Here is a 25,823-nt window from a genome sequence, read left to right on the forward strand (position 1 = left end):
TGGTATATGTATTTTTAGCCAAATCCCTTTTTCGAACCAAATGTGATTCATGCTTGTATGTTGATGTTTTTATATATTTATTAAATAAAGACTGAATCATTCGTAGAATTTATCGGCTAACCCTGATCTGTGATCCCAGTCACAAGCATTTGGTATTCTGTTCCCTTTAGAAAATGAAGTGCTGCTTTTTTTAGCTGATTGATGTTTTGATAGCCAATCTCTGCAACCTCAGAGACTCATTGGTTTTTATGTGGAATGGTGGCTCATGGTTAGCGGTGATAACGCTTCACAAAAGCCCAAACCGGTTTGAGCTGCCTCACACCGACCTCACAGCATCTTCTGATATACACACAGCAGCTGCAATTATCTGTACTCATTCATTCTTCTTCCGTGACTCATTCTGTCCTAATCCTTTTTTATATATTTTATAGTTTTGTCCCACTGTTTTTGTATCATTACACTTTCTCCCTCTCTAGCCCTTTCTCATCCTCGTCTTGTCTTTGCGTAAGCCACTTCTACTCAGGTTTCCACTGCAGGGGTAAATGCATCAAACAGTGATGTAATGGCTTTTGCGGCAACAGTAGATTTGCCCTGCGATAACAGCAGGGGAATAGTGCCTGCTTTATGCCACATTACAGCCTCTTCTCCTAGGTTAAGTGTCCTTTTTCTGCCCTCAGCACAAGGCTAGTTCATGATTCATGGTTGGAATATGTACTCAGTTGCTGTGCAACGCTCTTGCGTGTCACAGGACACAGTGTTAGGACGCAGCTGGGTATCCCAGTAGCCATCAGAGGAGCAGATGGTCTGAGTTTACAGCAGACGCTGAAATGATTCGCACTCCTTTATGAATGCTGCAATCGCATTATAAATGACATATTGATTACTTCAGAGTCTACAGGACATTCAGGTGGATTTCTCGGGTGGGTGGTATTTTAAAATGTATAAAGTCTGAGGGCAACTGATAAATAATGACATTCAAGAGCAGTGTTTGTATTGTTATTTGAGGAAATAAAACATTTTATATCTAGGGGTTCAAGCTAGGGCTGTCAAATGATTAATCGTTATTAATCGCATACAAAATAAACATTTAAGGTTGCCAAATATTTTTGTGTGTACTGTGTTGAATTATGTTTATATAAATACACATAAATTAATGTATATGTTTAAGAGTACAAAATATTTATATTTATACAGTATATATAATATAAATTATATAAAATTATAATAAATACATATACTTGTAAATATTTCTTAAATATATACATGAATATGTTTGTATTAATATATACTTAATAATTACACACAGTACACACATATATTAGGCAAACTCAAACTTTTATTTTGTATGCGATTAATAGCGATTAATCGTTTGACAGCCTTAGTTCAAGCACATAGTGCTGAAACCCTATTGTAATTGTTAGAATGGCCAAGGATCAGTAATCTTTATGTAAAACTGATTGTGCAGACCAAACCGTAAGTCGTAGACACTTGAAACTTGGGGGGATGGTAGTACTCACACCTCCGACAACATCACCAAGGCTTTCCCCAATCGGCCTAATGGGGGCGCTACACCGATCAAAAATACAAAAAACACTCATAACACTCATGACTTGGAGACTCAAGTGTCTTTTGTCATTGGAATCCTTGGCTTATGCAGTATTTTGGATTTTTTTAAAAAACTACTTTTGCGAAAAAGTCCTAGGTTTTTCGCCCAATCGGAACCAAAACAGTGCAGAAAGATTCTCTGGAGGGTGAATATCAATAATTATCAAAAAAAGTTGAACTTTCGATTCACTGTCCCAAAGGGACGACAAAACGTTCGAAAGGAGCAAGGCCGCTTTTAGTAAAATGCCTATAACTCCTGAACGGAATGAGATATCTTCACCAAACACTGAACAATTACAAAAGCTCAATTGGAAAAACCATAAAATTAGCTATAACTACGCAACCATTTTTCCTATCAACATGAAAATAGCTGTGCACGGTCTTGGTTCAAAGTGCCACAAGTGTCTATAGGGACATTTATGTATCTCAAAGAAACATGGCTGCCATTGGCCAATGAAGTTTGAGCACCTATATTAGGTTAATGGAGGCTGATCGGAACGAAACTCGTGGGCCTGTTTGACTCACGGCCCCAAAGGTCTGTGAGAAATTTGAAAGAAATCGCCCACTTGGGGGCGATATTGCATTTTTCAAGACCGAAAACGATCGCACGGTTTTTCACACATACAATATTCATATCATATAATAGAACTCCTCATTCCGGACAACTTTGCCTCTAGAACCACTGCTGTCAATCAAATCATTTGTTGAATGATTGAGAAGATATATATATATATATATATATATATATATGTGTGTGTGTGTATATGTTAAAAAAAAAAAAAAAAAAAAAAACTGGTCCTAAGTTTTTCGCTCAATCCAGAAATAAACCCTGCAGTATAATTCAGGAAACCTGGTGAGCACATGCGACAGGTGATTCTAAACAAGCATGCAAAGTCAAAGTTTTAAGGAGATCAGACCACAGGTGCTGCAATAACAGTCATAAACTTTAAAAAATATCATATTTCTATGGTAAATTACCTGGATTCGCCAAAAATTATTTAGGTGGTTACAAGCTTGCTAAATAATATGTAATGTCTTTTTCCTTATGTGCTTAAATGCCTTAAGTGCTTGAACCCCAGTAATCGCTGCTTGCAGCTATATTAATTTTAGTATTTACTGTGTGAAAAAGGAGTTGGAGGAACTTAGTCTTTATACTTGATTTCCCATTTCAAGAAAACAAGAGCTCATAACTTCCAAATAAGTTATAAATGGGCTGTTTCTTTATTCATTCAAGCTATTTTAAAAGAGAGTTGTTTAATGTGGGACATCTGTGTGTGCAAATTAAATATATGACAGTCTCTTTACAAGACTCAACAGAGCGATCTGTTTGGCTTGGCTTTTTCCACTCATTATGTTCAGTGTTCTCCATACTAACCCACATTTCACTTCCTGTTTGCCTCTTATGGAAACCCAGTACTGACTGAAGAAATGATGAGGTAATTGCGACTGGATTAGTTAGTTTTTTTTTATCACAGTAGTGATGTTTGATTTTAATACATTTTTGGACAGAACACTATTTGTGATAATGGTAATGAATAGTAATGTTTTTCCTTTGTTCTATTGAAATAGGATGTTTTTATCATGTTTATTCACTATATTGTTTATGACTGTGCATGTGTGTATTCTGAAAGCTTCCAGCATGTGTTCACATTATGTTTTTTTAAAAAACAACGCTATTTAAACGAACCAGTCGAACAGGATTTCATAACAGGTAAAATGCCTGGAACAAACAGGAGTAATGGATGGGTGTCAAAACCGCAATGACATATTGAGCAGTGAAGTTTAAAACAAAAAAACACTCTCTCTCCCACTCTTGGGTGCACACCTTATAAAAATAGTTGCCAACTCGACTGGGTTTGGAACCTTTGTGTGATTTCTTGGATGATAAAGTGGGTCAGTTAACCTGGCAGGAGTAGCATGGAAAGAAAGCCGTCAATCTGGTGTGATTAAATACTTCCATGCTTACAAAATGCCATGAAAACCTCAACATAATTTCTGAAATGTCATAAAATTCATACCTATCAAATACCTCAAAACCTGGCACCTGGAGATTAAAGTTTAACTGTCATTTTAAGCAGTTTAAAAGCAGCTGAAGCAGAAAATGTGACGCTGCTCTCACTGTGCTGAACTGTGCAACTGTTGAAAACAGAGCAGTAGTTATGTACAAAGGGAATGCACATAAACAAAGGGGAATGTCACTATCGAGTTGTCCAGAATGTACAACAGAGAAACCAACAAAAAATCTACAAACTAAACGAGATACTGTGTGTGTTTTTTTATCCACTCCACTGAGTGGACAGCTGTTTCAGAAGCTGAATAGCCTAAACCGATTGTGTCCCATAACTAATCAACCCTGCGCTTTCCTCCTTTTGATAGTGTCTCCTCAGGGGACCTTCTGTTTCCTTGTAAATAATAGAGGCACTCATTGTTCTTTGATCTCCTAATGAAGTTCTGCTCTGTCAGATTTGTTTAACAAGAATGGATGATGTGAATGAATTTATAGTGCTGCAGTGGTGAATCTGTGCACAGAGTTTGGCCTATTTCTTTTCTTGCAAACTCATGTTGCATGAAAACTCATTCAGTTACACAGCTTTGATTAGAACACATGCTAAAATATGAATTTGCTTTAAATTGCAATTTGCCAAGCTAAGGAAATGGGTTTCATGAAGAGGCCAGGTTGTGTCATCTGAAAAGGAAATCAAAACATATTATAATATTCATAGACGGCATAATAAAACATATAATTAATAATAATACAATTAATAACTAATTATAGTTTATATAATAATAATCATAGAGTTTGATACATTCTAATGTATGAATTCTGCTATCCACCTCATTTTTCCCGGAAAAGTGGGCAGAGCCATTCGTAAATTTTATGGGTCTGACTTCTGGTCTTATCTGCGTCCAGCTATTTTTAGCTGTGCAAAACAGTCTTGCTGCTTGATATAGCAAATTGGTGTCTTACCATGTAATTTTAATGTATTATATTAATTATGAACACTCTGGTTTGTAGTGCAAAAAGTGTTACGTTTGCAGCACTTTTCTTCTCGTGATAATAAACCGGAAGTCTCGCCCATATGCGTACTTCTGCGTTAAAGAATAAGGTGAATATAAAATGTATAACAATATCTAAACATTATATAATACATAATTATATAATAATCTTTATAATTACATAATAATCTTCAAAAAAGTATTTCTAATGAGCCGAACTCTGTAATAAAATTCTTAATACCAATAGCCTTTAAGGAAAATGTAAAACATTTGTGTTTTTTAATCAAAATATTTTATATTAATAGTTGTTGTTGTTATTATTATTATTCAAAAAACAAACAATTGATCGTCTGCTGGAACATTCCGGCCATTTCGTCCTTTATAATTCGCATGTACCATGCATCGTTATGAGAGAAACTGGCATTTCTAGGACCCGGAGGACGCGGCGTCACTGCAAAAGGGAGTTTCTGCCGTCAGTGCACAGGCAAGCTGTTTACCAGCTCAGAGCCCAAAACAAGAGAAGCACGACCGCGTTGTGTTTGGAGAGCAGTGTGGCTCGGTTTACCACAGGCTCTTCCATTTAAACAGATCGTTTTCTTTTCGATTCGTCATGAATAATAATTGTTCTTGTTGTTAATAACATCGACGAATGAAAATGTTTCAACTGCTGTACTTTGTGTTTTTGCTGAGCTCTGGTTTGGTGGACTGTTTTTCTGTTGTTGAAGGTAAGACCCCTTTCTATGTGTTGCAATAAAAATAAAAATGTATGATTTAGTTCAAGTGATTTAGTAAAGGAGCTCATGCATGAGGCTACTTTTTCTCACCACTTTGCAGTTTACATCAGTGTTTTTATATGATCATAACAAAGCATGTATTTTTTTTTTTTTACTGGAGAAGTAATGACTGTTTTTTAGTGTAGTCATTTTTTTTTTTTTTTCTAAATTGAATGCAACTTAAACCAATCTTCCAAATCACAAGAAGTTGATTTGATTTCCCCAGAGTGTATAACATCTAATGGAGAGGACTATAGGGGAATTCAACAGAAGACATCCACAGGGAATTCCTGCCTCAACTGGAAAAGTCTAAACTCACAGACAGGTAACTTATGTTTATACTACTCATTATTTGTACATTTTTACTAGAAAATTGGAAATTAAGCTCTTTCATAACAGCATCCCCAAAACAAAGTAATTACATTTGAGGAAATTAGCCTTGGATATATACAATGAAGCATATTTACAGACTGTATCCTTTAATTAGAGAGTGCAGTTTGCAAATTGTCAATGTTGCTGATTATAGATTTTGTAAATTATGGTTATATATAACGTGGGCATGCTGCCCAGAAGATATTGTAAGCCCAACTCAAAAAGGCTGAGCAAGGACTGTTCCATAATCCAGACCAGGGCATTTCTAGGGATGTGCATGTGGGACACACTCGCTACAACTCAAAAACACATGCTCACACAAACTAAATGTTTAGATAGAAAATATGAACTGAAGTATGCATTAAATCTTATTTTAATGGTTTATTTTGTTTTCTTCTTGCCAGATGTTGGAGATCACAATTTCTGTCGCAACCCAGATGGTTCAGAGAAGCCCTGGTGCTATGTTTCTGGATCCAGTGGAGCAATCAGAAAAGAAGCATGTGATATTAGGCCATGCCAAGGTAGCCATGTTCAGTCTTAATTAACAAAATGTTTCAAAAACACTTCATTTTCTAAATTGTTGACATTCAATCAGTAAAATAAATATCAGAAAGCACATAGGCAGAAAAAAAGAGATAAACGCATTTTGATTTATGAAAGTGATTTAACTCATGCCTTTCTCAGGCATTTCACAGCTGGGTCTTACTAACGTGCTACTCTGTTGCCACAATCTCATACTTTCAGTTGCACACTGCTTCTTCCAAGAACCTGGAGGAAGCTAATTTAAAAATATTTGGGTAAAGCAGAAATGTGCAATCTTACTTTTTTGTGGGAAAAATCAAAAAGCCTGAAGAAAACATTCTCTAGGGAGTACCAAATATTTTAATGTTTTCGCTTTCTCCAGAGCTTACTTTAAAAACTGGCGCTGAACCATATTTTGCTTTTAATCATTTTTCTATAAGCCAACTGTCTTTTATTTGGTTTATTAAAAAAGACAAAAAAGCAATAATACTAGGCCAGTTTTAATCCATGCTGATACAGTTTCCATAAAATTATCTTTTGACTCAACATGCTGCAAGGAGAGATAAAGTAGAACAACAACACGAGTCTAGACTCATCAGCCTTGAGATTTCCTTAGTTGGGGCAGACAAAGGAAGGAACAAGTAAACTTGTTCTGCAGCTGTTAAAGAGACGGTGTAGGCCTCGCCCTCTGGGATTCTGATTGGCTGTGGGGAAAGCGCACAGCACGGTGACAGCTGCTGATTGGCTAGCTGAGCTGTGAACGCATGTTCTTCAACTCTGCTGGAGCATGTAAACAACTTTTTCAGAGTAGAGGGTGATGGAAAAATTCTAGAGGGCTAGACCACAGCAAGAGAAGTAAATGTTAATGTTCTCAGCTTCTAATTCTTCCTGTGGGACCTCTGAAATATATCACATCCACCTAATGTCCTATTTAAGTAAAATTAGCCAAACTTTATCTCATTATGCATGCTTAAAAGAATAAAAAAAAGTACAGAAGGTCCTAGTGTTCGCCTAGTAAAGGCTAAAGCTTTGTTTGGAAAAGCATCTCTGGGTTTCACGAATTGCGTTCTGACTCATTTCAGAACGTAATGAGCAATTATAACGCGTGTTTGTGTTCGCATACTTGGGTGGAGCATGTTTTTGTACCCAAAGCTCTTTTTTTTAGCTGTTTTAAAGTCAGTATAAATTGAAAATTCACCCTATCAATCAATCCGAAATGCATGTTATTGATCTGAATGATTCATCCATGCAAATGTTTAATTTTTAACTTTTTTTTTTTTTTTTATTAATCAAAAATCAAACTTCCACTTACATATTAGTGCTTTCTTACCATCGGCTGGAAGCTTGCAGATCTGTCTCCATCCAATCAGAAACCGATGGATTACAAAAACAAGTCTTCATCCTGTTTTTTTTTTTTTTTTTCTTTTTCAATAGTCTGTTTCACTTTGAAAGTATGTCACAATTGGGAAGAAAACATCTGTTGCTGCTTATGTTTCATAGAGACTTCTAAGCTTTTTAATGACAAAAAACAACAAAACATTGTTAAAGTAGGAAAGACATGGATGGCAGAGCACAAAATTGTCAGTTGAGAGCACTCAGTCCAAGACCACAGTGAAACTGTTTAGTATAAATGTTTAGTTAATTGATGGGAGTGCAGTGATGATTTACATTAGTGGTGCAGATTGCAAAAAAAGCAGAAAAACACTTATATCCTGTTTATCTTGTCACCCCACAGACCAAAACTCCACAGAAGCCATGGCTCCAGAAGAGTCTGTCACTCCAAGAATGGTGGAAACCTTCGAAAACTCAGACTCCTTCCCCTCGCAAGTGGAGGGTGCGGCGGTGCAGCCCGTGAAGGCAGTCCGCCAGCAGGTCAGGAGTGGACCCAAGAAGAAGAAAGACCTGGGGACTCTCGGTGGGTGTTGGACTGAATTTACTAAAACCTCAAACTACATCTGAGAACCTAGAAGTTCATGGGTGTATTGGTTGTCTCGGCAGGTTATGTTCTCGCCGTCTTTATGATGGCCATTATCATCCTACTTGGAGGTGGCATCACAATGGGATACTTCTACAAAAGGTCAGTATAACCAGAAACACAATGTCCCGTTACAGTTTGTACTTAAGAATGGAGAACAGACAACTGATATCAATAGAAAAGGACACCAGACAAAAAAGGCATCTCAGTTCTTCAAAATGAGGAGACTTGAGATAAGATGTGTGGTCAGTACTTCATGTACAGTTCATAATGTCTATAGTTTCTTTTTTTTTGTTTGCTATTAAGCCTGATCTTTTGAGATGTTGATTTTGATCTATGCTGTCTGTGGAACCGAGATAAAGGATGTCATTGGATTTGCTACATGCTTTCAAGGGAATAACATGTTATAGATCACAAGGCCGGGCATTAGCTGGAAACACAGCAGGTGCATGTACACCCTCATTTTAATGCCATTAGACATATTACCTATGAGACATATGAGAGAGAGGTGGTGAGAGGGTGTAGATATTGGAGGCATCTTGGCAGTCTATATTTAGGAGCTTGTTTTGACATTTAGAAGTGGGTGCTAAGTTTGGGGAGGAACAGATATATATTATATATTATATATTATATATATATATATATATATATATATATGTACCATGTGATAAACACTACCAGTCAAAAGTTTTTGAACAGTAAGATTTTTTTTAAAGAAGTCTCTTCTACACACCATTTGTTTGAACCAAAGTTCAGCAAAAACAGTAAAATTTGGAATATTTTTACTATTTAAAATAACTGTTTTCTATTTGAGTATATTTTGCTGAATTTTTATTGTCATTACTCTAGTCACATGATCCTTCAGAGATCATTCTAACATTCTGATTTGCTGCACAAAAAAAACATTTATTATTATGTTGTAAGGTGAGTAGATTTTTTCAGGTTTCTTTGAATAGAAAGTTCAGAAGAACAACATTTATCTGAAATAAAAAATCTTTTGTAACATTATAAATGCCTTTATGATCACTTTTTGTGATCTTTGGATTTTTTTGTTCATCAAAGAACTGTGAAAAAATGTACACAACTGTTTTAAATATTGTTTCTTGAACAACAAATCAGCATATTAGAATGATTTCTGAAGAATCATGTGACACTGAAGACTGAAAATGTAGCTTTGATCACAGGAATAAATGAAATGTTAAAATATATTCAACTTTTGACTGGCAGTGTATATTTTTTCGTAATTAATCTTAATTTATTGGGAGAAATAAATATAATGCAATGATGCACTGTAAAACTAAATTGAAAGGCATTAAAAACTTTAATTGTCATTCAGATTTCATAATACAAAAATCTTGTTGGTTCAAAAATTTGTTTCATTTTTATAATTTTCCTATTTCTGGTGGTATAACAGACATTTATATGTTTCATGTGATTCACCCTCTTATAGATGACGGTAAACATTGAATTTAGGTCTAAAACTTGGGTGATATCATCTGTATCTTGTAAGGAGTTTGGCAGGGCACTCAATAGCCTTGAATAGCCTTTACTTGTGCGTCAGCTGATAATGTGTGTATGTCATAGTTTATCTAGCGATTAACTGGCTCAGTATTAATAACCAGGGCAGGATGTTGGGCTGAGAAGAGGGTTTACTTATAATACCAGAACAATGTCACCCACAGTGAACATGTTTGAAGTAACAGCTCATGGATCTCATATAGTCAAAATCTTAATCAACAGTGCTCAGTTCAGTTGTGATAAAGCAGAGCTCACTGCAGACACACAGGCAGGAAAGTGCTGGGTAAGTGTAGGAGGATTGCATAACATGCTGCAAGTCTGCCCTGCACAGTCTGAATGGCTAGAGATGGAGTGAAAAGAAGGATAAATCATGGGTGTGTCCAATAATATGACATTTCTTGGGCATTCAGCTCCCTTTGTCTTGAATCGGTAAAAGAAAGTGATGGAGATTGGTTTCTTACTTGGCAGCAAATAAAAGCTGGTCCTGTCCACAGTAGCACATTGATATCTCAAAGCTAAAAATAGGCGATACTGGAGACAAATCACTCCTTCTGTCTGTTGTGCGTCACTGTTAAATATTACAGCCTAGCTTGAATGAATATGTTACAAATGGAAATAATCTTCAGAATATTCAAAGGAAGTGAAGTGGAACCACTGTTATTCTTGTTTTTTGGTTATGTAATTCAGAATGGTTCATCAAGTTCTGTGTTTCCGAGAACAATTAATTACAGTTAATTGAAGATTTTGGATAAGTTGCTTATTCCTCGGCTGGGATCGCGTAGGTAGAAGCTGCGTTGAAACTGCAGTTTAGATCTTCAGCCCGTTGACCACCATTGAAGTCCATTATATGGAGAAAATTCCTGGAAAGTTTTCCTTTGAAAAAAACTTAATTTTGACTGAAGAAAAAAAGACAAATGAAGTTTTCAATCTGAGAGTGAACTTCTCCTTTAAGAACTATTACTTTTAATCAAGCTTTAAATTAAATATGATTTTAATTATTTTGATGGTCAAATAACTGTATAGTCTCAAGCCACTTCTTTCTTCATCTATTTTAAAATATTAAGGGTTACTAAAGTGAAACAGTATAAATATTCAAAATATATATAAATTAATTTACAAAAATCACTCCTAATATCCATAAAAATAGAATAAACCTCATGTAACATATTTTACATTTTATTAAACTTTTCACTCACATTGTAAGACTGAAAAAATGATCATGAAAAATATTTTACATTTTAAAAAATATTTAAAAAGTGCAAAATAAAAATGTTTTCAGTAGCTGCGTTTCCATTACCCTTCAAATTATGCAAATTGAAATTGCGAATTGAAAATACACATAATGGAAACATCAATTTTGCATATATATCGCATAACATTTTGCACATATATCGCATAAAAGCTTCTACGCTCACATTAGGTGGTTTTTCAGGCAATGCGAAAAATGAATATTTCGCAAAACTGCAACAGAAACGGCTTTTTCGCATTTACAGGTTACCTTGCGTACATAAATGTCACATTATCATTCTTTAATGTACTACAACCTCAAATGAAACACCTCATATGTGGCCGCTTACACAAGCATAGACTACAAACTCTTGAATAGGGGGCTTTCCTTGACATTAAAGCTTGGATAACCCCTTATTTACACTGCACAAGTCTGCAGAGCTGATCGTGTCCACTCTAGTCAATGCTTGTGTTTATACCAGGCACGTCGTTGCTCGCTTCAGTTTCAGAAGCGTCCAAGAAGTGGCTCTTTGTGCTGCTTCTGTAAAGATAGATGGCTGCGTCTCCTATGATTAAAATTAATGGCTAATGCGGTGGCTTTGACATATGTAAACATACAAGCATGACTTATCGACTAACATTCATCGCCGTGACTTAATGCAAGAAGAAAAAATTATGTTTTAGTCGCATAACATTGGTTAATGGAAACGCCGTCATTTCGCAACAGTTTTTTATCGACATTTATAAAACATCGCAAATATGGAATGGAAACGCACCTATTGCTAATGTCTGACTTTTATACCCCATTCTATTATTCATTAAGCTGATGACACAAACATGACTAAATCTCTGTGTTGTGGCAATGGTTGAAGTGAAATGGTTTTGTTTTTTGTCCCATAGGGGTCGTGACCTCAAAAAACAGCATGAGCAGAGGGTTTACGAGCGTGAGATGCATCGGATCACTCTTCCTCTCTCTGCTTTTGCCAATCCCACCTGCGAGCTGGTGGACGAGAACACCATCGTCATCACGGCTGAACCAAACAACCAGACCCCCACTCAAGAGCCCGTCGAGGGGGCCGACCCCCTTATGGGGACAGCGGGGACCCCTGGAGCCTGATGGAGAAACAAAGATGAGGGCCTGGAAAGGCATCTTGTTAAGACATGTCTATGCAGTATTGCAGAATCTCAGAGGACCTAACCCTACGTCCACCTCCCTCTGCCTGTCGTCTCTTTTCTCTTTACCTTGCCTTCACAGCACGGATTCACGGTAAAGGTAGGGCATGTGCCCTGAGAGAACGGTGGAAAGCTTTTTTTTGTCCCAGACAGTGTCCTTATTTCCTCAACAAAGTCGTTGGGGAAAGTAGGACGTGTGGGGATACACTGGGAAAGGTGATATGGTGGTTTTGTATAAATATGCATGACAGGGATTCGCCTGGAGAAAAATTGCAAGTACATTTTGTGCACATCATCACAGGGCATGAAATTTCCCTGCTGGTTCAACTCCAATGAGAGGGCGACAGTCCAGTTAACAGCTCCTTACGAAGTGTCGATGGATCAGATCGTCTGGAGTTTTGAAAGAGAAGACAGTCCATTCTTATCTTCTTTCCTGCCTTTTTCATTGTTATTGTTCCTAACGCAGTTGTGGTGGAGAGTTGAAACTGAAATTGTACATGTGTAACTGAATCTGTAGCTCTACAGCTGGGCTGTTCATTCTGTAGGGAGCTTTGGTTAGCAACTAGAGCTAATTCAGTTAATTGCCTTTGATAGCTCTTTCCCAAGAAATCCATATTCATTAGGCAGATCGTGTGGCCTGGGATGCTAGAGTTAAGCTAGGTGAAGGGTTTGACTAAATGAAGAGGAAAGCTTTCCAGAGAGCTTGCTTTAGTAAATTACATTTGAATGTATTGTTGCTCCTGTGGCCACAATCTGATAAAGAGCAAGAGAGCGCTGTCATGATTTCAGTAAACCAGTCAGAGTGGGTCTGGTTCGCGGTCTCTGGTTACATTTTCTGTATCAGTGTTCATTTGTTCCAGACCATACAGATGAAACTGAAAGAATATGATATGACATTAAAATAATGTACTATGACTTAATTGTACAGAGATGGATTTTTTTTTTTTTTGATGTATGCATTTGTTTTCCTATGGTTGATTGTACAACTGCCTAAGGTTCCAGAAGATCTTGTATTTTTGTTTTTAGCAGTTTTTTACTGCTATGAAATAAAATCAGTTTGAAGAAAATTATATCGTTGTCCTTTTTTGACATGTTCTTGTGGTATTTTACACTAAGTTCTTGACGTGTTCAATGTATCACTTAGTAACTATGTTTACTTTCCTGCACATTATGGGAGTAAAGGGGCAAAACAAAGTTTAGAATGGAAGACTTGCATACAGTGTTGTATACACTGAGCATTTGTTTATAGTAGTATATGAAGAGTTCAGATGCAAAACCAGCTAAAAGCCATCTCTGTCAAAAATGAGATGATGATACTGAGTGAATGCTCTCGACACATTATACGTCCATCAAATACTTTTACTTCAAACTCGCTAAAATACCAACCTCAGCCCAATCAGAAGTACCGGTACTTACGTAGGAACCTATACATCTGAGCCTGATAAAAACGTCTTTTTTTTAAAGAAAGACGTCAGATGGATTTAGCTGGTTTTGCATCTGAACTCTTCATATTAAAGCACATAATACTGATCAAAAATTGGGAATTGAAAGAATATTGTGTTCATCAAGGCTAGTAAAAATTTCATTCATTTTGTAAAAAATGTAGCTAGTTAAAAAAAATAATACTATGAAATATTACAATTTAAATAAATGCTTCAGTTTTGAAGGAGGTTCAGTGTTGTGAAGGTTACTTTGAATAAATAAATGTAAATTTCTAAATTTTACTAAAATGTTAATCATTTTGAAACATTTAAATCAGGCAGGGTTATCCTTACAATAGAACTCAACACTGATTGCTGTCAGATTTTCAAAACCCTTCATCACTTCAGTTAATATAATAATTACATTTTAAAGCACAGCACAGCCACCACAAAATCAGACTATAGCACCTCTTTTTACTTTGAGATTTCTTAGGTTAAATAAAGATATAGCTTAATAGTTAATGATACTGTTTTTGAAATCAAATCTTCACTAGAGCAGTCAATGCAATTTTGGAAAGAAATCAATCAAATCTGTATGTGCATGAAAATATTCAGATGCAACACCCCTTTGTGATCAATTTCTCAGTAACTGTAACAGTTTACAATCACATTTATTTTGTAATTATATTACGTGATTCCATTATATGTAACTAGTTACTCCCCAACACTAAGTATATAAAATATATATGCCCGATTTAATTTTTCCTCCATGACAAAGCTGATTTTTCAGCAGTCATTACTCCAGTCTTAAGAAATAATTCTAATATGTTGATTTACTTAACAGATCTATTAATTATAATAGTTTCAAATGGTTGAGCTACGTAAAATAGTCTGGAAACCGAGGTACTTTTTTTGTAAGATTATTTAACAAAGTTTGGGATTTGAATAGAAACAGAACAGAAAGTAAAAATTATAAATTACATTTCATATTGTATTTAATATGGTCCAATATTCAGGTGACTTTAATCAAAAACTTTGATTGCCTCAGACCTGGCAATTCGCGCCACTCAGGATCACGTGATCATAATCGGCAAAATTACGCGGTGAAGTGACCACAGCGTGTAGCTTTTACTAACGGCCTCGGAAAATGTCCCTTCCAGAAAGGATTCGGTTGCCCACTTTGTTTTAAAACAAGTCTTTAAGGTGACTGAAATGCCATTTGGAGCTCGAGCTTGGAGCATTTGCTAAACGTGCAGTGCTGGGGATACTCCAGGAGCAGGTTTGGAAAATATTACACCGTTAGCTCATTCTGTGTGTTGTTTCGACTCAACAAGTGGCCTGTGTTATATTTAATTTAATAATCCAGTGAAATAAGTCCAGAAAATGTGTTAAAATCCGCAGATATAACTTCCTGGCCATTGTCAAACTGGAAATGAAAGGTCAAATCAAACACACCGCATTGTGGGCTACAGTTTTGATATGTATTAGCCAATCTAGTAGGTTTTCTATGTAGTAACTGAGTCAGCATACTGTTAATTGTATACATGCTATATAGTGAATAAATAGTAACAGTCGTATGCTATTCAGAGCATAATCACTGTCAACATCTTATACTTACACAACAGCGCCTCCCTGTGGCTGATTAAATACTTACTAAAATGTTAAATTGTTGGTGAAAAAAACAAAACAAATGAAGATGGCCAATACGTACTCATCTTTATTCATGAAACATTAGTGTAAGAAATCCTGTGGGGTACAAGTAGTGGTTATAATTTTGTACATGTCAGTACCTTAGACGGATAAGACTAGAAAAAAAAATGCTCTTTTACAGCTTTTCACATTCTACAAACATATGCAAACTACAAATCCACATTATCCCAACATCAAATCTATACAAACATGAACAATATATCCAGTTAATTTAAACATTATTTGTGATCAAAGTAAGGATGACATTCATTTTCAAACGTCCTCACAAAACGTTGCTCGTTAAATTCTGCGTTGCAGACATTTTGATTACAGCCTGTTTTAGTATTGTGCTGAAAACGGCTGCTCAAGATCCAGCATTACGATCTCACTTATCATTTCACTTGGAGAATATGACTCCAGAGCATGTTTAGATACAGAAAAAAGTCACCCTTGCCCTGTCATGGTATATATTTACAAAGTGAGTCCATGACAGTGGAATAAACAACTCCAGTTTTCAAATAACTGATGTACCAGGAATGAACTACAATGTAAGACACACTTCCAAGAAACCACACATAGCAAACCAAATCTGAACTCAGAAACTTATTACATTCTTTCATGAAAGTTTTATCTCTCTCTGACTTTATTATAGAGTTACAGAGGTCAGGACTCAAGTGCTAGTGAACCAGTCAAAAGATTGAGTGCACTTAAGCACAACTACCTGCAGGGTGCAGTGTGGTTCAATGCTTGATTTACATTCCAAGTTAAGGTAGTTTCAATATCCAAGTCAATAAACCCTTCCATATTTTTTATAACTTGAAATTAAGACGTTAATCACCTGAAAACATATCCAGGTTACATTTAACCGTATTCTTGAAAATACATTCCACTTTTACATTTCCATGACAATTAAGCACATTTCCCCCTAAAATCATTCTTTATTTATTTGACCCAATATTCTCAATCATGTTTTTATTATTTAAATTGGCATGAATGATACAACTTTAAATAATATCATTAGTGGATGTGCATAACTGTGTGGTGAAATATGACCGAGACATGTTCTTGAAAGGTTTAATGACAAACACATTTTTATAATTGTTGTGATCGAAAAATAATTATCGATCAGTGGATGCTACACTATGAATTTTCATAAATCTGACATTTGAAACTTCATTAGGGAGATCTATAACTAAACTAGTGGTAGGCTCTCTTAAACATTTGCTACATGGTTAAATCATAAGCCATCCAAATTAGACAGAAGGAAAAAAAATGGTGGAAAGAAGTTCAAGGTCACTGAAATGTACCTGTTCCTTTCAACAGAACTCTGCCAAGAACCATTTGCAGTTCTAGAATGCCCTCAAAGTTCTGAGTGTTGTGACAGATCTCTCCAAAGAACACCAGGATCAGCTTGCTCCCAGTATGCAAACCCAAGGTAAATGCTCTGATTCAGTTCTGTAAACTCATTAAAAAAAATTCCAGCCTGTATCTCAGCCTGTGCTGCTGTTGGATTAGTTTCTGTTGTTTTCCTGGTTTTCAGAGGCAATTTCACTGGGTCCATAAGTCCTTAAAAAATTCTGCTGAAGATCATCCAGTTCAGCAGGCAGAGGGATGTTCAACTCCTGATTCAGAGTTAATGCCTCAAAGCAGTCCTCCAACTTCTGAAAAGCAGGCCTGAAGACGACAGGAAGAGGAAAGCGGTAAGAACAGCAAGTATTTCCGTCTATTATAAGGAAATGTAAATCACCTTTAGTCATGTAATACCTAGATACACTACTGTTCAAAAGTTTGGGGTCAGTATGGTTTTTGAAAGAAATCCTTTCTGCTCAATAAGGCTGCATTTCCAGTTTATTTATTTTTTTTTTCCTGACTGATTACACACAAAATCTTCACTTGTCACACAGAAACCTAACACTCAAACACCAGAACCACACACCAAATCTGCAAAACCATATACTAATTCTCGGCTTTTGTTTTCAATTTCATAAAACTTTCTATGTAACACAAAAATCTAACAGAAAGTATCTTGAATTCCTTTTTCAAACACAACCAATCAAAATGCCACACTAATTCATCAGTGCCTCACACTAACCTCTCACTTGTGCTCACACTGCTTTACTTAACACCAACCAATCGTGGCTTTAGAATAGGTCTTGGAATAGGCTTTGGAATAATCACCTTTTTCAAAATCATGTTTGACTTCTGTCCAACTACACATAGTTGATGTGCACTACCAGTCAAATGTTTTTGAACAGTAAGATTTTTAATGTTTCTTAAAAAAATTATCTTCTGCTTACCAAGCCTGCATTTACGTAATTCAAAATGCAGCAGAAGCAGTAATGTTGGGAAATATTTTTACTATTTAAAATAGTAATAGTATAAAATTTTAAATATGTAATATGTTGTAATACATGCAAAAAACTAAATTCACTGCATCAATACTCCAGTCTTCAGTGTCACATGATCCTTCAGAAATCGTTGTAATATGCTGATTAGGTGCTCAAGAAGCATTTCTTATTACTATCAGTTGTAAACTGTTCTGCTCCTTAAAGTTATAGTTCACCCAAAAATTTAAATTGTCATTAATTACTCACCCTCATGTCATTCCAAACCCCTAAGAGCATTGTACGTCATCAGAACACAAATTAACATATTTTTGATTAAATCTGAGAACTTTCTGACCCTGCATAGACAGCAACGCAACTGACATGTTTAAGGCCCAGAAAGGTAGTAAATCTCATCGATAAATCGATAAATTAGTCCATGTGACCTCAGTGGTTCAACCTTAATTTTATGAAGTTATAAGAATATTTCTTACGCACAGAAAGTATTTATTTAGCTTCATAACATTACGGTTGAACCACTGATGTCACATGGACCATTTTAATGATGTTCTTGCTATCTTTCTGGGCCTTGAATGTGTCAACTCTGTTGTATCATAATTTGTGTTCTGAAGATGAACAAAGATCTTACAGGTTTGGAACAACATGAGGGTGAGTAATTAATATTTTTTTTATTTTTGGGTGAACTATCCCTTTAGTATTTTATAGAATCCATAATACATTATTCAGGATTCTTTGCTGAATTTCAAAAGAACAGCATTTATTTGAATAATACATTCACATAATAGTCTGTCACTTCTAATCAATTTAATGCAATCCTTGCTGTATAAAAGTATTCTTCATGGTACCATCTCTGAAAATCCCAGTTCAGGGTTTAAACCTGCAACTTTTACCAGTGCAGATCATTAATCATAACGCTACACCACCCTAGGGATATGGTCATTTCACATCTGGTGAGGAAAACCTATTGTTTCATTCATTCAATATTACTGCTGAGAAGAAAAAAAATAAAGAAAAAAAAAATAAATAAAAACACACAGTGGCACTCACCGGTTGTCAGGGGTGAGATCACAACAAGCCACAGCCAAAGCGAAGAAAGCTGGAGGACAGTGCTCAGGAAGAAATTTCTCAATGAATTTTCTCACATTGAGCCCAAAATCCAGCATTCTTGGTAGACACTCGGGATCTGCATAAACTTGACCGATAATCTATGCCAACAGAAGAATTTAAAGTGAATTAGAACAACTGGAAATGAAATAAACATGATTCTCTTTCTATAACTGAGAATTAAATATCGCAGTTTTGACTCAAACCAGTCGAGCGCAATGTTTGCTTTTGGCATTCTGACATTCGTATGCAAGCATTTACATAAATGACAGTTCCAAGAGCACATGCTGTCCTCATAAAATCAGAGATGTTTACCACAACAACAGACTCTTACCTCACAAAGTACAATGCCAAAGGAGAAAATATCCACTTTCTCATCGTAGCGTTTACCTGTTTACACAGATGAAAGAGATCCATCAAGAAAAACAAGCCTACAGAACAACTCAAAAACACCTGTTTATAGCAGACTATGCCAATTACCTGGAGCAACACACACACATACACAAAAAAAAAACTTTTAACAAAATGTTCTCAGAAAGCAATAAAGGTGATTACTTAATTATAAACAATTAAACTGTTAAATTAAATTAACAGAGAGGAAGTACACCATTCTAGTTAAGGCATTTGCCATCAATGTTTGACTTAAGCATTTATGTAACCCAGGGTTAAATCTGAGCATGGACATAATTCATTACATGATCATGTTGGCAAAATCTGAACTTAATAAAGCACCATCTTGTATCTGTAATACTCTCTTCTCACCATTTAGCATTTCTGGGGCCATCCAGTATGGGTTCCCCACCACCGTGTAGCGTTTCTTACGGTCAATGCGTCTAAACAGTCTTTTCTTATTGGTTGGTTTGTCGGGGGGTGGCTGCTTGACCTTGTCCTCCATAATTAGACGAGACAGACCAAAGTCTGCTACGACGACAGTATTGTCCTGCAGGTGTCAGACAAGTAGAGCAAAAAAGATCAGATAATATAAAACAGATTCTTAATGTGCAAAAATGTTTAGCATGAGAGAGTGTGCTAGTCATGATACACAAGTTTATGAGTACAAAGGAACTCTAAAATATGAAAATAAAACCATACAATAAAAAAAGAAATGCATAAGGATGTAATTCACAAAATAGATTAATAGTAGGGTGTAAAAGAAAGATCTTGATAACACCAGTAGTCAATCCTAGCTTTAAACTATTTGCGCTTGTCTAAATGTTTAACTAAGCCCCAAAGGCATGCTGTTTGTTCTCCTATAGAAGGTTCTTTAAATAACTTGTCATAAGTGATTCACTCAGGATATGTGAAACACTGAGGTCAGTCAGGGTCAGACAGCATTTCCTGTCTTATCTTCGCTCCACTAACTAAACAAGTGAGCAACCACTAACTAAACAATCCTCAAGTGTGAACAGATCTTCACCCATCGCTGAGGCTTCTCTCTTCTGCCTAAGTGTTTTTACGTAACTTGTTTTTGGGTACTTGTCTACTTTAGCCATTTTGTTTGTGCTGACACAAGCCTGTCAGCTATTCTTGATTATGAAAACCTGTTTCTAGGCCCTGGGCTTTCCAAGTGAGGCCCAGTAAGTGTAGACTTTGATCAGAGTTAATATACGTAATGGGTGAAAGTCCTCCCGTACCAGTTTGACCAGGCAGTTGTGAGAGTTGAGATCTCGATGTATGATGCTCATTGAATGCAGATATGCCTGAAAGAATATAAAAATAACAAAAAAACAGGTAAGACAGAAAAAGAACAGTATGAAGAAAGACAGAATTGCATGAGACATCTTCAACCTCTTGATCACCGCTACAATAAGGAGCACCAAGACAAAAATGAAGTGATGCATCACCAGTACTAAGCAACAGGACATAACGAAACCTCCTGCTAAACAGGAAGTTGCTTGTCTGTCTTCTCAACTACTCAGACAGGTCTAAGTTGAGATGTACATGCTGTTGGAGATGACAGTAACATTGCCCTAACTACGGGTGTTGAAATTAATCATTGCATCGATGCACCGCGATGCAGATATGAATGATTCTGCATCAATGCAGTAATAGACTTAACCAATTATAGCCTACTGACATCATTCGCATATGCGCTTGTCATGCGAGTAATAAAAATGCACTCTCTGTTTTTAAATCTGAGATCTGGGTACATAATCGATTCTGAGCTTGGCTGTTTCCAGCATACGGCACTTGTTCATGCTAGAGACAATCACGGCGGGCTTTATAGCACAGAATATGCACAGTGAGACACGTGCGCATTGCTTGACAGTAGTGTGTGCTTCCACTCGCTGTTATTTCAGTCTTTTACTTTAGGTATGCTTTCATTCATGCCGTTTGGAATGCAGTACATATTAGATCCACAAAACTCACGTACTGAGAGACTTTCACATGTGCTTTGTGTCTGTCCTGAAGCTTGCGGCTGTGAAAATTTATGTAAACAGTCAGTTATGTTTTCAGAACAGGACAAAACATCTGATATGTCGAAATAGATCTGTGCATTAGTGTGAATGCAGACTTAATAAAGCTGCCACTATGTCACCAGTAATAATCAAACAGCAATAATGCTGAGGAAAAAGAAAAACTCGTAACTATGATGGCCTGTAAACATTTGAATACTTAAAGCACTCTCAGATACTAAAAGTACTTTTTGTTTATTAATTGTTATTGTCCTTTGCCCTCTTTATTTCTTTATATTTGCTTGTATGTTTTGAAGCTGTATTTACTTGGTTTAATTCTTAACAATTATTTTGATTTATTAATAAGTTGTAACTATTTTAAAAAGTAGCCTGCTTATATAACGTAATACAAATGCACAAAATAAATTTTATATAATCGTGATGCATTGTGATATCAAATCGAATTGTTGCCATGATAATCGTAACCAAATCGAATTGTGAAACCAATGCCAATTCGCACCCCTAGTCCTAACCAGTGTTGGGAACATTACTAGAGATTACAATTTACTACTACTAATTACTACAGATTACAATTTACCCTATTTAACATGTAAAAAGTAGTGTAACTATTTCAATTACTTTATTAAAGTAATTTAACTGATTACATTTGTTTACTTTTCTAAATTTCTCATTCATTTTGAAACATTTAAAGCAGGCAGGGTTAACCTTACAGTAGTACTCAACACTGATTACTGTCAGACTTTCAAAATCCTTCATTACCTAAATCAAGATTATAAAAATGTAATCAGACTTTAGCACCTCTTTTTACTTTGAGATCATTCTGAGGATAAATACTGATTAAAATCATAATATCATAGTTTAATAGCTATGAAATCAATATTCACATAGCTATGTCAGGAAACACTGGCATCTAACAATGCACTGAAAAAAACAGTCATTCTTAAAAAAAAAAACCAACCAAAAAAAAGGAAGCATATACATAAACCCACACAGAAAATAAAACCGTTATCGAATAAGCATGTGTCCTACTCTGTGTCCTGAACTCCTAAAACTTTGTTTTTGCATATTTTAGCGCAGTCAATGCAAAGATCAATTACATCTTTGTGTGTGTGTTTTAAAATATTCAGATGTAACTATTTGTAATCATTAATATTTTTATAAGTAACTAATTTAATTATACATTTTTCTCTCAGTAACGGATTACAACATTAGTAACAGATTACAGTTACATTTATTTTGTAATTAAATTATGTAACTCTGTTACATGTAAATAGTTATTCCGCAACATTGGTCCTAACCAGGCATTGTTTTTAGTGGCAAGTAATAAAATTTATGGTAGATGATGAATTTCAGTATTCAGCATTCACTATTGACTGCCATATATCCAATAATGGCTGATACCAATTAATATAAAAGATGCCAATATTGGCAGATAACCAATAAGGTTCAGATATATTGTGCATTCCAATTAAAACATTTAATCTGGAATAGTCATGAACCTTTTTTTTTAGGCAGGGATACCCAGTGTGACAACAGAAACAGAAATCCAATGTATGTCATAATGTCCTGATGTGCTTGGATAGCTTATACTGCTTGTCAATTTATGGTTAGGAGACTGCCTCACATTTCTGAAATGTTACTCTATGATGTCGTCACACATTTATACTTTAATTGGATTAATGAATTTGGTATTTTTGCTCCTCTAATGACACCAGGCGTAATGCAAATTTATGCATGTTCTCAAAAAGTCCTTCTTTGCTATTGACAAAGGGATGGTCCCACCCGAAACTTATGCTAGTGGTTGAGCCGAAGTTGTTGCATCAGACTGGATGGGGCACTAAAACAACAACATGTTGATAGTACAAGAGCCACAGTGTTTACACTTCACGGGCAAATCAACCTACGGAAGTCTTACTTTTACTCTCTGAATGTTAAGCTGGGATAGGAAAATGTTTTTAACTTCCAAAAAAATGACTTGGCCTTTAAACTGCCGTTTTATCTCACCATTTCCTATATACAACTCTGATCCAAAAGTGCCTCAAATATTGTACAACAATAGCTTATATTGTTTAGCTTATAAGTTATATGTGTGCAGACCCAGAAGCCCACTCACCATTCCAGATGCAATGCTTTTTGCGAAACTAACTCGCTGTTCCCATGGGAATGAGTCCTGTAGGAACAGAGAGACAGAGACAGAGAGAGAGAGAGAGAGAGAGAGATGAATTGCTGGCCTAGTTTATAACCACACTATAATACAGCCCAGTGTGACAGCACGCTATGCTGTCCGTGAATTAGAGAGGAAGTCGTTACATAACAGCAGCCGCTTATTACAGACACACTTTTATAGAAAACATTATAGTGCATTAGAGAGACACAATGAAAGACTGAACAAGAGAGGTATATCATCTGTTATCCTTATGTTTGGTGTCGAAAGCCATATTTTGAAGCAAACCCAGTGGGTGATCTGGAAAACATTCTCACTAGAATCCCTCTCACCTGGAAACACTTCATACCTCCTTTATCTCTCATCCACTGCAACCACACAACTGCATTTTCTTCCTCTCATTTCACTGACTGTTTGTATTTTCCAGTCCCTATTCCCTGTCCCTCTCCCTTTGCAAAGTTCATCTCAGGTGAACGGAGACAGTGACAAAGACTAAAACACTAACAGATGATATACAGCCCTTCCTAGAAGCAAGAGGAAAGGGAAAAAAGGGATTTTAAAATCAGGACGCACCGTGTCTCGGATAAAATCCTTCAGAGTGCCTCCCTCAATGAACTCTGTTATCAGATTAAGCCGCTTGTCCTTGTACAAAACCCCAATGAACTTCAAAACGTGTGGGTGATCAAGACTTCTCATCACTTTAACCTGGAAAAGAGAGAAGGAGAGATAGGGAGATTCTTAAAATGATTCATGCTAAATACATTCTGGATAAATCTAAGACTAAGACTCTTTTCCTCTGAAAAAAATTACAAACACTACAGCAATACTGTATCCCGGCGCCACATGGATCTGTTTTATCTGCTATTTAAATCGCACCCTGATACTGACCCTGAGCAGACAACAAAGGGATGGAAGGAATAAAAGTGGATATGGAGAGATGAAGGAAAAAATTATGTGGTAATCAGACATGTGGGGAAAAGAAAGGGATCTTCATACCTCCTTTAGGAACGTTTTCTGTGTCTCTTCATCACAGCGGATCAACTCCTTCATGACCATCACCTCACCTGTGGCTTTATGAGTCACCTACAAGAAAAATTATCACACAGAATTAAGTTTGGAACTCATTTTCGGCTCTTCAAAAATATGGAAACCAAATAGTTTTAATGAACTTCATCTGCATTCTTCTGCTAACTGTGAATGGAACAACTGAATGGAACTACTATGACACTGCTGAACTTTTTCCAAGTCAAAAGAAATGCTTTAAGTTGTTGGATAACAGAATCAGGAAGGAGCCACAGTTCATAACTGTAGCATGTCTTCCTAAGCTACAACACTAAGTAACCAGTGACCACCTTCTAGGCACTGCAATACACCAAAAATGAGGAAAGCTTGTTGTTAAACATATGCACACCTTGATGGCCTGTCCAAAGAAACCTTTTCCGAGGATTTCTCCATGGATGAGGTCACAGGGACGGAAGATACGGTGGGAGCAGCTGGAAGGAGAGCGGAGGGATTCTGATCGTCCGATATCTCGAGTTAGAAACGGAGGATCCTTCGGAGATGAAGAAACTGGAGACTTGCAAATACTGTTGCTACGTCTACAACACACAAGATGAACGTATTAATTCTGTATAAACTCAAAGCAATTGGAAAAGGATAAACAAGTGTCTAAAGTGCACCATCTCTGTATGTTCACATCAAAAATGTAAATTAATTGTGTTCCACCTGATTAGACGACGCAAGTTACCTGAGGGACCTCCTTTTTAACGTCCCATTGTCCGCTGAGTCACTTCGTTCAATCTCAGCATCCGTTGAGGAGGACATACGCATTCGGGAGGCCGCAGGGACACCCAACTGATTGCGGGAGGAGCCCAAGCGGAGTCGGTCCAGGCGCTGTCTGACTGGATCATATTCCATCAACAGCTGCAGTGTCTGACTGGTCCGATGGATCATGTCCTCCACCTGGAACGTCCAATCCAAATTCAGAAGGTCAAATACACTCTGGTTGTTTTGGTAAGGGTCTCAACAACCATAAAGTCTAGAGGACAATTTTAAGTCATAAAACTTCAGTATTGTGCATTAGTGCTGTTCACATAGATAACATTGATTTTCCTCCCAGTCAAAACTGGTCCCACACAAAGGGTCTTTCTAAAGATAAGCTACAGATAAGCCTTCAAAGCCAATACTGATTTTAAAGGATTAGTTCACTTCTAAATAAAAAAAATTCCCGATAATTTACTTACCCCCATGTCATCCAAGATGTTCATGTCTTTCTTACTCCAGTTGAAAAGAAATTAAGAAAAAATTGAGAAAGACATGCCAGGATTTTTCTCCACATAGGGGACTTTTATGGTGGCTAACGGGTTAAGGGTCAAAATTGCAGTTTCAATGCAGCTTTAAAGGGCTCTACACAATTCCAGCTGAGGAATAAGGGTCTTATGTGGCAAAGCAATCGGTCATTTTCTTAAAAAAATAAAACTGATGTACTTTTTAAATCACAAATGCTCATGTTGCATTAGCT

At 36.3% G+C, this 25,823-nt stretch overlaps 2 protein-coding genes across 2 annotated transcripts in view; one reads left to right on the top strand and one right to left on the bottom strand.

Moving 5' to 3' along the window:
• The first annotated feature begins 5,071 nt into the window (after positions 1–5,071).
• Positions 5,072–13,232, top strand: pik3ip1 (phosphoinositide-3-kinase interacting protein 1). The gene is made up of 6 exons (XM_051110468.1): positions 5,072–5,327; positions 5,602–5,700; positions 6,152–6,268; positions 8,005–8,184; positions 8,268–8,346; positions 11,890–13,232. The coding sequence occupies exons 1-6, from the start codon at positions 5,252–5,254 to the stop codon at positions 12,104–12,106; spliced, it is 768 nt and encodes a 255-aa protein (XP_050966425.1). The 5' UTR covers positions 5,072–5,251; the 3' UTR covers positions 12,107–13,232.
• Positions 13,233–15,282: 2,050 nt separating this feature from the next.
• limk2 (LIM domain kinase 2) overlaps positions 15,283–25,823 on the bottom strand; it is a 30,669-nt gene continuing 20,128 nt past the window's right edge. The window contains exons 7-16 of the mRNA XM_051110068.1: positions 25,050–25,264; positions 24,714–24,900; positions 24,299–24,385; positions 23,876–24,007; positions 23,252–23,308; positions 20,356–20,421; positions 19,484–19,661; positions 19,056–19,111; positions 18,665–18,822; positions 15,283–16,946 (exon numbers count right to left, since the gene is read on the bottom strand). Coding sequence (XP_050966025.1) covers positions 16,784–16,946; positions 18,665–18,822; positions 19,056–19,111; positions 19,484–19,661; positions 20,356–20,421; positions 23,252–23,308; positions 23,876–24,007; positions 24,299–24,385; positions 24,714–24,900; positions 25,050–25,264 — 1,299 coding nt within the window. The 3' untranslated portion in view covers positions 15,283–16,783. The remainder of the gene's footprint in view (positions 16,947–18,664; positions 18,823–19,055; positions 19,112–19,483; positions 19,662–20,355; positions 20,422–23,251; positions 23,309–23,875; positions 24,008–24,298; positions 24,386–24,713; positions 24,901–25,049; positions 25,265–25,823) is intronic.

Source organism: Labeo rohita, chromosome 5 (assembly GCF_022985175.1).
Source record: "Labeo rohita strain BAU-BD-2019 chromosome 5, IGBB_LRoh.1.0, whole genome shotgun sequence".
In the NCBI taxonomy this organism is placed as follows: Eukaryota; Metazoa; Chordata; class Actinopteri; order Cypriniformes; family Cyprinidae; genus Labeo; species Labeo rohita.

What these genes read in the sequence shown, in the direction of transcription:
- pik3ip1 (XM_051110468.1), top strand. Translation starts at nt 5,252, where the DNA reads ATGAAAATGTTTCAACTGCTGTACTTTGTGTTTTTGCTGAGCTCTGGT. An exon ending in AAGTCTAAACTCACAGACAG is followed by an intron (nt 5,701 to 6,151) that starts GTAACTTATGTT and finishes TCTTCTTGCCAG; the next exon opens with ATGTTGGAGATCACAATTTC. An exon ending in TGATATTAGGCCATGCCAAG is followed by an intron (nt 6,269 to 8,004) that starts GTAGCCATGTTC and finishes GTCACCCCACAG; the next exon opens with ACCAAAACTCCACAGAAGCC.